Raw genomic sequence first — 13,944 nt, 5'->3', positions numbered from 1 at the left:
CTGTAAAAGGGGGTCTAATCCATTTGCGTAAAGTGACGTCCTAGATAAGCTTGTGCAGTCCGCACAGGCTAATAAGAGACGACACTTCCCGCTTTTATATTTTTCGTTTTAAGAAAGTATATTCTTAGCAAAAATCAAGTTTTGGCGGAAAGTGTCGTCCCTGATTAGCCTGTGAAGACTTCACAGGCTTATCTGGGACGACACTTTACGCACATGAATTAAACCCCCTTTTCACAGAGCACTGCTCATTCAAATGTGATGATCCCCTTGACAAATGAACACTTATAAAATGTTAAATGTACTTACAATCATTTTTCCCTGATGAAAGATTGCCAATGTTGCACTTGAACTGTTGTTCTTTTTATGTGTCGATTTATACCATATGAGTCGCTTACGAGCCATGACTATGTACCAGCAACATGTACAGCACACTTGGAATTGACATTATTTAGATAATAACCCGTTCTTTCGCAGTTATGGATGGCATAATACAAGATCCTCATATTAACCCAAGACATCAACCATACCAGTACAATACCAATTTTAAGACGTTTCCATGCCGACCATCAAACTGTAAACTTTATCGTACATGGACTAAATGAGGTTGATTATTATGACGAACACGTCGCCCTTTTCAAATTTGGATAACCCCTTATTTCAGAAAATGTATGTTTAGTTAAAACCTATAATGTATATCTCATTTACATGGAAAACATTAGGCATAATAAATCAGTAACCAGAGTGGTGATTAAAGTTGTTAAGAATATTAAAAATTAACATACCACAGAATAGTAAATAAACTAAATATATATAGCATTTTAAAAAATGTACGCAAATAAATAAAGACAATACAAGGAAAAGAATGCCATTATCTACACTGCGTCGTACGAGATTAAATATCAAATTAAATAAATAAGATAGCCTAAAGAAAGACGAACCTACGTGACTTGAGCTCTTAATGCATGGAAAGCATAATTAGTTATACTAGATAGAAACAGTGCTTGTTTTTTTTTTAAAGTGAAATGTGTAAATAGAGAGGTAATGCGTAGGTTATCAAGATAATACGCGGACCATTGTCACATATGCTCAAGACGGTGTGAAAATATTAGCGCACACTTCACTTTGTCTGCCCGTATACTAATCCCTTAAAAGCACGCATCGTTTCACTCGTCATTTAAACTTTCGGGGTAGACTTCTATTTACAAAGGTGCAGTTAACCACTTTAACAACAAGCAGATGAATTAGTCTGACAAACGTTCCTTAACGCGGGCGCGTCAAATTTTACAATGCTCAAAACTGTGTATGGTGGGCTAAAGGACACCTTTAAAATATAACAAACTTGCTCAGGCACTTCGATCACTAATACCAAACAGAAGGTATTTTATAATTCCATTTTTGTAGTTTGAATACGGGTCTGTTGGTTATGTTGTTATCAACATTGCCGCAATACACGCTTATTTTTTATCAGCATTGGTTTAGGAATCCATTTTACGTTAAGCGTATGTTATCATTTCCTTTTATACTGGTGCCATATGATATGATACGCTTAATGTTTATACCACTTGTTTACTCTTTTCTGTTTCGTCGACCTCTAGAAGTTGTATTTTCCTAAACAGTCTCAATATGATTTAATTGAATGCCTATAAAGAACAGTTCCAACATAGGTTTATACACGTTAACTCTGTTTATAATGATAATGTTAACTGTATTGATCGCTAACGAAGTGTTAGATATTGTAATATGTATACATATTATGGTAATTATTTTTGTTATAGAATATTATTGTAAACATAATTCCCAATTCATCTCAGTGAAAACTATTTCAATGTTTCAATGTTTCGATCTTTTATTTAAACATTAGTTAAAATATATGTGGTGTCAACGTTTATAAATGTGAAATTATCAACATAAAGTCAGGAGATATAGTCAAATCAAAAAGACAACATGACAATCTGTAATATATTTTAAAGAACACCGCTGTATAATACATGCCATAAAATACCGTATAGTTTATGAACAATATTGGTTTCAATACATAAACAAACAAAATATTATCAATGCGTTTTCAATCTTTATTGCTAAACATCATTTTAGGCGAATTCCCCTCAACTCTTCAAAATTGCAGGGCGATGACGTCATAGTTTACATAATTTTACATAACGTTTTCCTCATGTCGCCTGGCGTACGGATTCAATTATAGAGGACTCAAAATGCCCTAATCGAAATAGCAAATGTCAAAAAGTAGTTCAAAGCTCGACTTTTCATTACAGAGCACCTTTATTAAATTGGTACAAGTGTTCTTAGGTTTTGGTTGCGGTGTTTCCTGAAATATGTCGACATCGTTGTAGCTACTATACTTATCTAAATAGCTCTTTACAGATGACCTCGGGTCCATTCTTTTATCCGCATGACCAAGTCTTATAATTAAGAATTGAATGTATCAGAATTGTAACTATGTTCATACTAAGTGGAAAAAGTTCATTTCAGCTCAACGGGTGTGTGTTCTTGTGTTGTTTTTAACCAACCACACATCACACAGGTAGCTCTTCTTCCATTGTCATCTATGCCCACTACACCCCAACACTCACAATTAAAATGCACATGAAATTCATTTACGAACGAATACAATTCCTTTGAAATGCAGTCATCTAAACAAGCTCAGATATCGATACTGTTTGGAAAACAGTACTTCGCACTCAGGATACTATTAATCCCTTGTCAGACTTGTACTATGCGTTAATAAATCGTGCACGTTATTGATTGTTTATATTTTAACAACGTTACACAGTTAATAAACTCAACATTTAGTAATAACAAAGTCAACTGCCCTTTGACAAAAAAGTATCACGATACATATTAGTATCGCAATAAGCAATCAAAACCACGTTAAACACTTTCTAATTTCACGTCAGAAATAGCAGTATTCATTTTCAGCTACTTTCTTTACGATAAGTAAACATAACCGAGGAATACAAATAGTGAAACAACAATGGACACACTGTAGCTTAGTCTATATGCAAGAGATAATCTACGTTATATACATAATATCATTTTGCAGCATGCAGACACTGGTATATAAACTCTTCAATATATTTATGCTTGAAGACGTGGTACGAGATTGACTGGGTTATGGCAGGTTCGTGTATACACTGTTATTTTATCATTTGAAGGATGCATTAGGCCTGTTTATTTGTTGTTGATTCATCATCTTCGGTAAGATATTTAACGTGTTACATGCCAAATTTTAATGCAACACTTTACTCGTGTGTTTTAAGTTGTAAGCTAAAACTACACGACATTCATTGTTGAAAAAGTATATTTGTAGCCTTAGACTGGTAAGCTTATGCGGTTTATTTGTCGCTGAACAAACGAACCGTGATAACAATTTAGGTTTTTCCGGCTTTTCATCACATAAATGCATCAAGTATGAATTCTCAAAATCCTGAGTCAAATTATGTGATTTCCTTGTCAAGTGTGAAAGGCAATACTTCCCATGTTTGCAAATCCAAAAGTACTTTGGCTAAGAAATTATCAATATTATTTTGAATAAATTAAGGGTATATTACCAATTCGTTTCAGAAGAGTTTTTAAATCGTGGTAGCACACATATTACAATTACATTGTGTGTACCTAGATGAACAAAGCTGCTATAAAAGGTACTCTATTATAATAATAAGGAATTTTCTTTTTTTATTCCTTGTATGCATGTTTGATAATATTTCAAATCATAATTGCGTGTTGTTGTTTTTTGTTTGCATGTCAGCAATATAGACTAACACTGTATACACGATTGCAAGTGACTAGGGAAACAATTCTGCGTTTAATTGTAGTTGATCACATCACTCGCTGACTCTGCAATATAATTTGAACAAAGTTAGATTAGAATCGATATTTGTCTTTTTGTTGGCCGAAAAAGGTATCCATGGTAATCGTTTGAAATTTGCTCTATTTATTATTTACTCTAGGTTGCACAAACTAACTATTACCAAATGTTCATCGCACACGTATCGATGTGCGCATAATATTTGTTTAATTGCAAAACGCGGGGTTAACTTAAATGGCACTGTTAAAGAAGGTATAGCGGAATTAAGAATATGTATATATAATTCAATGCAATACTAGTGCGTGTAAAACAATGCAATCACTAACCATATTTCTCCAGTCGAGTCACTTTACTAGCGGAATTGCTCACCCCTACTCCTACACAGGTGTAGTCTCCAAAGTCATTTTCAGACAAATCAACTCTGGAAGTTGCGGTTATAAATATAACACTCGGGAACTCGCCGTCTCTTTCATCTGTGACCTATAACACAATGAAACACCGTTTGACAGGGGCCTGTTATACCTTCTGAACAATTTTCGATCCACAATACACAGCAGAGTGTTCTGTTTAAAAAACTGAAATCTGTTTTTAAACAATTAGCCACGGTTTTGTATTTGGTTACTGCTTTTAGTGTAATTTGTACTTTTGTTAGTTTGGTTTTTTTTTCAGAAAACTGTTCTAAAACTGATGTATTCATGTTATATAGGGCTTTTTCGGGATTTGATCCTCTCTTCGTTTGCACACTGGTGAATACACATAATTATTTGCACAAGTTCAATCACCAAAACTATTGCAAACAATAGCGTTTATTTTTTATTTTTTAACAAAACAAGCTTACTGGTCGCAATCAAATACCGAATAACATGCTTGGTGGCGTAAAAATCATTAAAAAGCTTATCGTTTTTGTCTTAAAACAAGTTAACCTTCAAGCATTTGCTTTCGCAAAATTTTAGACATTTTACTTTCCCCTCTGCAAACCTTGTTATTGATTATATATTTGTGCGTACGTATGCTAAAACTTTCGTCGCCTTTCAAACAATTCATACATACTGGTTTTTGCATTGGTGTGTCAAGTCGATAACTTTGTATTGAACAATCCTGATGAAACGTCTGATGTGTGTGTATTTCAAAGTCTATTACATCCTTCCGTGCGTATGCCAACATTATGTGTGGGAACGGATTGTGGCCTTAAATTCTAACCAAATTTTGTTTACAACCTAATCTATTTTACATTTACGACTGTCTTGATGTTTGGAATTCTTTCAATTATAGCTGCATTTTAAAGCTTTTAGTTGCAAATGAAATATATTAAAATGTGTCATTGTGCAGTGGGAGAAAACCCGAAGTACCCGAAGCAAATCCCATTTGTCCGGTATGGTGACCACTTAAAAAACACACATGCTCCGTAAACGGTTATTGAACCCGGATCGCCTGGGTGAGAGGTGTACCAATCAATGCGCTAAACGCACAGCACGTTGAACTGTTGGTATAGCAAGCATGCATATATATATCTAACTGTTGATTGTAGTTGTGGCTAATCGGTCATGGTCAATGTTATTCTTGCTTAAAATGGAAGGAAGAGGTTTCCGCAAATTTACCAGAGTGGGGTAGCTTACAATAATATATAGTTTGAGATTACATTTCAATCCGGTCGGGTCAATGTGAAGGTCTCTGTTGCTCAAAATAAACTAATCCGTTACCGTTCGATATTTCGAGTATTGATAGAGGTTTTGCTCTGAAATAATGTGTGAGGGTAGCTTACATGCACACCTAGTTTGTTGTGTTTTTTTATTCAATTAAGGTAAACATGCTTTAGAGACATTATGTTTCTTATTTACATATTTCGAAGCGAAAAAAAAATGTGACGTATTTCTATAAATGCATAGTACATCGAATTGCCATCCAGTAAGGATCTTCTTGTCCTGCGGATTCTTCCAGTATAGTTCTCTTATCGGCTGTCCCTCGACAGCACATACAAGTGAGACAACTGCGCCAGCTTGGACTTGGATTACCTTCTCCATCACATCAACCTCCACGGGGACTGCAGGACATAATCACACAAAACATTGTACGGGCGGATTACTTGTTAACTTATAGGCATGGATTATTACTTCAGCCATGTACATTTAACCTTTGCTGACAGTTAAAGACAGTTCAATGCTACATCAACCGCTGCAAACTGAACATGCAGGAATATAATGCGTAAACACAATTTTGGAAAATTTATAAATTCACTGAGATAAACTTACAGTTTATAGACGCTACATGTTTCTTCTATTGCTATCATGTATATCTGTATTTTTCTATATGCTATCAAATGTGCCAAAACAAAATATGTGTTTACCGCGAGTGGACGAATCTTATATGACCATTACTTATCAGCACAAAAAAGGTTTACTTAATGTGTAGCATACTAAATAATTAAAGTATCATCACACTCAGCTTCGTTATAGGAATTAAAGTAACAACAGCAACATTGTATTGGTAACTTGCTTCTTATATTTAGGATTTATTAGGCAGTTTTTTGTTTGTTGACATTGCCAAAATAACCACTCATTAAAGTAGTATTAAATAACACCATTCAGTACGATTTGTCAGTCATATTTCTGAAATTAAATTGTCGGTGGCATACTATTGCAGTTGTTTTAAAAACAATAACAACTATACTGACTATACTCTCATTTTACAATTTTTCACAAACATATGCAACGGCTGTCAAGCTCAACATAAAGATTTAACCTCTGCACTCTTTTTCCAACGAAGATTAGTGTATGATCCGTATTGTGAATGTCGCAACATTGTATCATATTGTCAATAGTAATTAATAAAAAGGGACTAAAAGATCGCCGTGTTGTAGTGGCTATGGTGTCCGCCTAGCGGGAGGTCACGGGTTCAATCCCCACTGTGGGAGCGTTCTTTAGATCCCCCACATAGAGACCAAGGAAACAGGACTCGAGAGCGTTTCATATAAACTTAGGCTTGTTATGCAATCGAGCTTAAATAAATAGATTTAAAAAAGGACAATTAAGTTCATCGATATTTCTTAATGTGGCACTTATATTACAGCAATACATAACGCTGCTACTCACAGTTCACTTGCAGGTCGATCGTGTGGTTAACGCTGCCAACAGAGTTCTTGCCTTCGCAAATGTAACTGTCAGACGCGTAGCGAGTAACGCCCGGCAAACGCAGTATCTCACCAGTTATGCCCGTGTCTGGCGAGGTAAGTAAGAAGCGTACTTATATGCAAGAGTAAGATTTTGTCTTTAATCATACCGCTACATTGATATCTGTCTGATTTACTATTGCATGATATATTTGTTTTTAGTTTAACTCACTTTTATTCACAATGCTAAACTCCCGTAGGCCATCGTGACATAGAAATACTGTCAGACCCAGCGGGAAAGAAATTACTGTCCAAAAAGTACTGTCACCCGCTTCCTTGGCAATCACGTGCCATCAGCGGGAAAAAATTTACTGTACAAAAATACTGTATCCCGCTGCCTTAGCAACCACGTACGGAATGTTCGAAAATTATACTGTCCCATTCGCGCATGCGCAATAAGCAGTTTTGCCTTTCCGCTGTAAACAGACGACAAAATGGCAAGTAAACGTTTTTCAGCGATGAGCGAGGAGGATTTGAAGGCATTGGATCGTGACAAGGACTCTAAAAACACTAAACGTGTAGTCTAACATGGTATGAACTTGTACAACGAATTTCTTCGTTCCAATTACATGGATCTTGGTGATCTCGTGGAAAATCCAGCGGAACTTAACAACCAGTTATTAAGTTACGCTTTTTGTTTTTCTATGGCTATGCATCTGTACGTCAGAAAAACGACTAGGAACTAAAGAAAAAATCTTTGGACAGTCTGAAGTATGGAATTTCCAATCATCTCTTAAGACCGTATAACATTAATTTGAAAGACCAGCAATTTTCATGAAGTAATGAAACCTACAAGTCAAAAGTTAAGCAGCTTAAACGAAGTGGACATGGGAGTGTCGACCACAAACCTGTAATATCCGACAGCGATTTTGAAAAATTAAGTGGCAACAGTGTACCGTTTAATATTTACATATTAACACTCCATGTGGTTTTCAAAACAGGGTGTGGTTTAACTTAATGTACTACCTTCTGAGGAGAGGTCAAGAGAATTTAGGGTCAATGACGAAGTCAACATTACTATTGCAACTGATTCAACCGGGAGAAAGTTCATACACCAGGTCATCGCAGAATCAACAAAAAATCACGGGTAGATTCAATTAAAAAAATATTATAATGTCAACCTTTCAAATCGTAGTAATTGTACTAAAAGCTGGCAGTTGCTGCAAAGAATTTAACTATAAAAGGTGGCTGTTAATTTGTTTGACAGAGGAAAAAACCCATAAATTACATGGAATTTTAGTGGTGAAACCGCATAATCTTTTAGCAAACATATCTATTTTTTGGTTTCAGGCAATTTTAAATGTCAGACCAGTGTCAAATTAAATGAATTCATCTTTTTAGGATTGACGATACGCCTGATGATACCACAGGAGAAGGAAAGATATACGAGCAGCCTGGAAGTACGTTTTGTCCAGTCCGATGCTTTGAGAAGTACCTATCTAAACTGAACCCTAAACTCGAAGCATTATGGCAAAGACCGTTAGAATCATTTCAAGAGACCAGTGACATTTGGTCACCATTAGGAAAGAATACTTTGACTGTGTTAACCAGTGTACTTTTATTTTTGTTATCAAAATATAAATGGTTATTCATTGCTGAATTTAACTACAATTATTGAATCTTAACATTGTTCATGGTTCTTATAAATTGTTCATGTTTGAAAAGTTTGTTCGGTATAATAAAATAAATATTACATGTCTGACAGGGTGACCCCTGTCAGACATGTAATATTTATTTTATTATACCGAACAAGTGATAAGAAATTGACTGTGTTAACCTTCAAATCCTCCTCGCTTATCGTTGAAAAACGTTTGCTGGCAATATTGCTTGCCAATTTGTCGTCTGTTTACAACGTCATAAATTGCGTAATCAAGTGATAAGAAATTGACTGTGTTAACCAGTGTACTTTTATTTTAGTTATCAAAATATAAATGGTTATTCATTGCTGTATTTAAATACAATTATTAAATATTATAATTGTTCATGGTTCTTATAAATTGTTCATGTTTGAAAAGTTTGTTCGGTATAATAAAATAAATATTACATGTCTGACAGGGTGACAGTAAATTTGTCAACTTTCGGAAAAATACTGTCAACCTCGGCTTCGCCTTGGTTGACACTATTTCCTCAAGTTGACAAATTTACTGTCACCCTGTCAGCCATGTAATATATATATAATATCACTTCAACAGGACATTGTTATGTCAGTCGATGTTTGCAGGTTGGCCATATTACTCGAAATAGTCATCGTGTTTAGTAACATATAATCAGACTCAACATAAAAACAATTTGATACCAAGATGTAGTATATTTTGTACACAAATAGCAACAAAAACAGAAAAAACATATTTAACAAACATGAAGCGTAAGTACTCATTACTTCATTATTAACACGTCAAAAGTCGACAAAAAAATCATTCCCATTTAAAATGCAGCGTCGTAGCGATTATTTCATTATTTGTTCCAAAATTGGGACGTAGAGGTATGATAAACCTAATAACAGTTTACTTCCTGATCTGTTTGTATCATATCAGGATCGACACGAATAAAATAAAGGCTCGGCGATCCTCGCCGTTATGTTATTCAAAGCCTTGCCTGATATATTACAAACACAGCCTGCAGTAACCTGCTATTTTCTATGCATCAGTGCCATGCAGAATGATATCGCTCACACACATATTAAGCAACTTACTTGTTATGTTGTCAATCGTCATTAATATAATTTCCACACAACATGAGCTCCCAAGGTTTTCAAAACCAGATATCAATCACATACGTAACATACAATGTGAGAAAAATAAACAGGTTTACGTCCTTAAGCTATTTCAAATAAACATTTGCAAATTCCACTTGTTGTAAATGGACCTATGACGGACGCGTTGACATTTTATGTATGGTCTGTCTAACCATAATCGTAAGTCATGTTCCTACCTAAGGCGTCCCTCAACCCCCGATACCAGCACACTGTAGGCGTAGGAACACCCGAGAAGTGGCACGTCAGATTCGGCGTGCTGCCTTCTTCGAACACCACACGAGTAGCAGACGACCTGTCTTGTATAATCCGAGGCGGATCTGAAAACGCACAGCAACATTCTCATGAAATAGTTAAATTCAAATGAAGATATGTTTAATTTCGTCCAAAAAATAATTGCGGTTAGATATTTTCCACAATTCAATTCACAATCTTAACAAAGGCAAACTATACTTCTGCTTCCGATTTTAAACGATGGCATTAAATCGGCAATATTCATAAGGACACAATCAGTAACTTGCACTTCAATTATTATTTTTTTATAAGGAGATAGAAAAAGAGATTTTGCTGTTTGTTTCTCTACCTAATAATATATATTTTCTTATGAAACTGTTGGGTTTTTTTGTATTGTCAAAACAGGATTCGTTGTGTTTACTGTGTTTGTCAATTTTACAAATTAAAACATTGTAACTATGTAGGGTCTATGATTCATGTACTTTAAGCAACAGGAAGAACATAACATTAAATTTAGACCAACAGCACATACATTATGGTTTAAGGTTCTTTGTTGCATCCCTGGTGCTATACATGTTGGCTATTTAATATTATTTTTGTGCATGGTACATAACAGGCATTTGGTGTTTTTCCAAAACCGTCATCTCATTTAATATCTCGAAATAATAGTGTTATACTTTTTGGCACAGTTTGCATGAAGTTGACATCCATAATTTTACAACCTCAATCGTCAAGCCATTAAACGTCACACCAAACTACAACACACAGCAATACATATCACCGAACCACATACATGTCTTTTCATTATTATCAACCAATGTTATTGTCATACAGATTATTTCCAGGGTGTACTGAGCTATGACCGTCCCATTTTCTGTCTCACACGTATAATTTCCTGCTAACCCATCATCCGCCTTCTTAATAACTAGGGTCCAGTCGTATTCAGTCGGCTTTTGGACCTCAATGTTGTTCTGGAACATTAACATACAATAAATCAGATTGGCTCAGATATGGCACATTGTTTCAGAAGATATTTTTATTCAAGAGCCATTGTATAAAATATGTTTACGAAATGTCGAGTGAAAACATGTTGTCGTTGTGTTTTTTTTTATTCAATGCTGTAACCTTAAAAATCATTTTAAAGTGGTTCGCATTAATTGTTTCGTAGGTAAACCATGATATGACGAACTTATAATGACGTCCTTTCACATTCACATACTTTGTGTAAAGGATGGCTGAAAATCTGTTCCATTTTCTACGCATATTCTTACACCAGTTGATCCGAGGAGTGCATTTATTGTGAAACAGTTACACTAGCTACTAGTATATCAGTTTTATTATGTACTGTTTCAGAAAACAAATAACCATATGTTTATCACTAAAGCTTTATAGACGACAGAAGAGTATATAAAGTAATAACACAGTCCATTAAATCAGTTACGTCGTACATGTTTCGTGTTTGTAATCCTCATTATCATTATGTGTCACTTAGAAATTGATAAAAACATAGCAAAAGAGATTTCAGTGATATAAATGTGGCCTGTTCTGAGATTTTTGGTCAAAACGGGGTACATGGGCTAAAATGACTTATTTACATTTTCAGAAATCTCCATGTATGTTGAACGCGGAAAAATTTAGATATTTGCAAAATTTCTCAATTGAAGATGAACACGGCTGATTTAGAAATGATAATTAAAACACAAAAATAAACATTTCTTGATTATTGTCATGTCTTGAAAATAAGTTAATACATTTTTAATAAATCTTCAAGTGCATGAATAAATCAATCACATATGGTTTTATAATACATTATACTTAATACTACTCAAGAATTCGAAAACATTATCAACATTATTAAATTTATATTGGTTACCATGCAAACATCATAAATAATTCAAACTATTGAAATTATGTATGTACCATGCGTTTTTAAACTCTTGTTTGTTAAATAACTGATATACGGTAAAAATATTCGTCCATACCAAATACAAAGTCATAGTTTCTATCTCATTGGATGGAAAGTCTATCTCAATAGATAGAGACACTTGTGGTTATTTGCAGTTAATTAGTTTGCAGTACATTTGGATCAAATAAGATTACCAACATTACGCATATTTCAGAGTTTGCATCTACTTTTTTCCAAATATTATCAGTGATTGGTTACAAGGTATCTCAATATTTTAATTGTATTGTAACAATGGAAACCAATGCCCATACACACAATACTTTATTTAAAAGAGGTGAAAATAAAATAATTTGTTTAAAAGACGTGAACATGAACTATTATGTTTATAAAACCCTTTTAAAAAAATCTAAAATGTAATAACAAATAGCATTTTTAAATCTCGTAGCAATTCAGATAATAGTTATTCAATGATTATTAACATTTATAAAGAATAAAAAATAGATCCCATTATTAAGTAAATACATAGAAATACATAATTTTGCTGTTTTGTTCTACGTTTATTTAATTTAACATTTAATGTTACATATTGCTATCTTAAAACTTATAAATGAAAATAAATTCAGGAATCATCAATTTTAAAGAATAAGCTGCATGGCAATGATTAAAACTTTGTGGTTACCATGGAAACCATTTTTTTTTAAATCATGAAGTTACTTTAGGTTCACATATAATATTAGAAAGGGATACACATAATAACAACAAAATAATAATATGAGTATAGGTAAAATATATTCTACATTCAAATATATTCCCTTAATATAAGTGCTGTATTGCGTCAGTTACCTCTTAGATCGACAATTGTTGCATCACATTATTATAGACTGCTCGTGATTTAAAAATGTTTCAGAAACTAGAGCTGTTAATAGTCATACATAGTTTGTATTGCCACATTTGCAAGTGGGATAGGCAGGGATAGTTCCTTTTGCACGGCATTCTTATTCTTCATTGTATTCCACAGTCATTAAGCAGAGACGCTAAGTGTTTCCTGTTGTATTGGTATACAATAGGTTATTAAACGTCATCTCAAGATGGTCATATATTCCTTGTCATCTTCTGCACAGTGACCCTGTCAAGCTTTTAAGCTTCCAGCTTGCCTGTTTGATGTTTTTATATGTAAACACAAAAATGAGAATCAATCAGTTTTCATGAAATTAAGCAAATTGAGGTCAGTATGCTGTTCAATTGCAACATAAAATATAAATTGCACTTTAACTTGTATAAATTATTCAGTTACAAACAATGAGTTTAGGATGATTTCCATATATAGGATTTCTCCAAAACAAAACTGTTATTTTCTGAAAACACATTTAGGTGGGAAATATAAATAATTAAGAGATGGAATTTTTCATTAAATCATGACAAAACAAATTAGAACTTCATTTATTAAATTGAACAAAATATAAGGAACTGAGATAGGTCATAGTAGCCATTTTTACTTTCGTTTTCAGTCGTTAATATGTTTTTTTTATAAAATTATTTTGGACATTTAACCATAAACATTAAAGTTGATTGAAAGACTAACACTTACCTTGTTCAAAGACAAGTAAAACTCAACCACTACAATTAGCATCAAGCTGCAATCGGTTTCAACATGTGTTGACAAATTGTGTTTGGCTATAAATTATTCATTGCCAACGTTGGTAAAAGGGGAGTAAAAGTCAGCTCATTGACATTAAAAGATCAAATCAACTATTTGTTTGATAGAAAATACTTTCAAGGACCAGTCGTTGCCGATATGTACATGTAGCAGCATTTTACTTAAATACGATAAATGGTAAAATCAAACATAAGGCAATGTATACCATATTAAGAGCAAGTTTAGGTGTGCAACCCATGAGGGTGTATTACATACTCACCCTTGATTACAAATCATGTAACTAATATTACGGAAATATTGCGTATGATGTACTTTCAGACCATCGGCTTGATATGATTATCGTTCATGAAGCGCAAGTGTGCTTTCGTGCCGCTTTAACGTTGGTTTTTGCATGCGTTGAAAATTA

At 33.9% G+C, this 13,944-nt stretch overlaps 1 protein-coding gene across 1 annotated transcript in view; it reads right to left on the bottom strand.

Annotated features, from left to right (window-relative positions):
• Positions 1-13,944, bottom strand: part of LOC127838454 (hemicentin-1-like) — a 55,835-nt gene that overhangs the window by 37,283 nt on the left and 4,608 nt on the right. The window contains exons 4-5 of the mRNA XM_052366243.1: positions 10,808-10,946; positions 9,921-10,061 (exon numbers count right to left, since the gene is read on the bottom strand). Coding sequence (XP_052222203.1) covers positions 9,921-10,061; positions 10,808-10,946 — 280 coding nt within the window. The remainder of the gene's footprint in view (positions 1-9,920; positions 10,062-10,807; positions 10,947-13,944) is intronic.

This window comes from Dreissena polymorpha, chromosome 7 (assembly GCF_020536995.1).
Source record: "Dreissena polymorpha isolate Duluth1 chromosome 7, UMN_Dpol_1.0, whole genome shotgun sequence".
Taxonomy (NCBI): domain Eukaryota; kingdom Metazoa; phylum Mollusca; class Bivalvia; order Myida; family Dreissenidae; genus Dreissena; species Dreissena polymorpha.
This window is presented reverse-complemented; position numbering and strand designations above follow the sequence as displayed.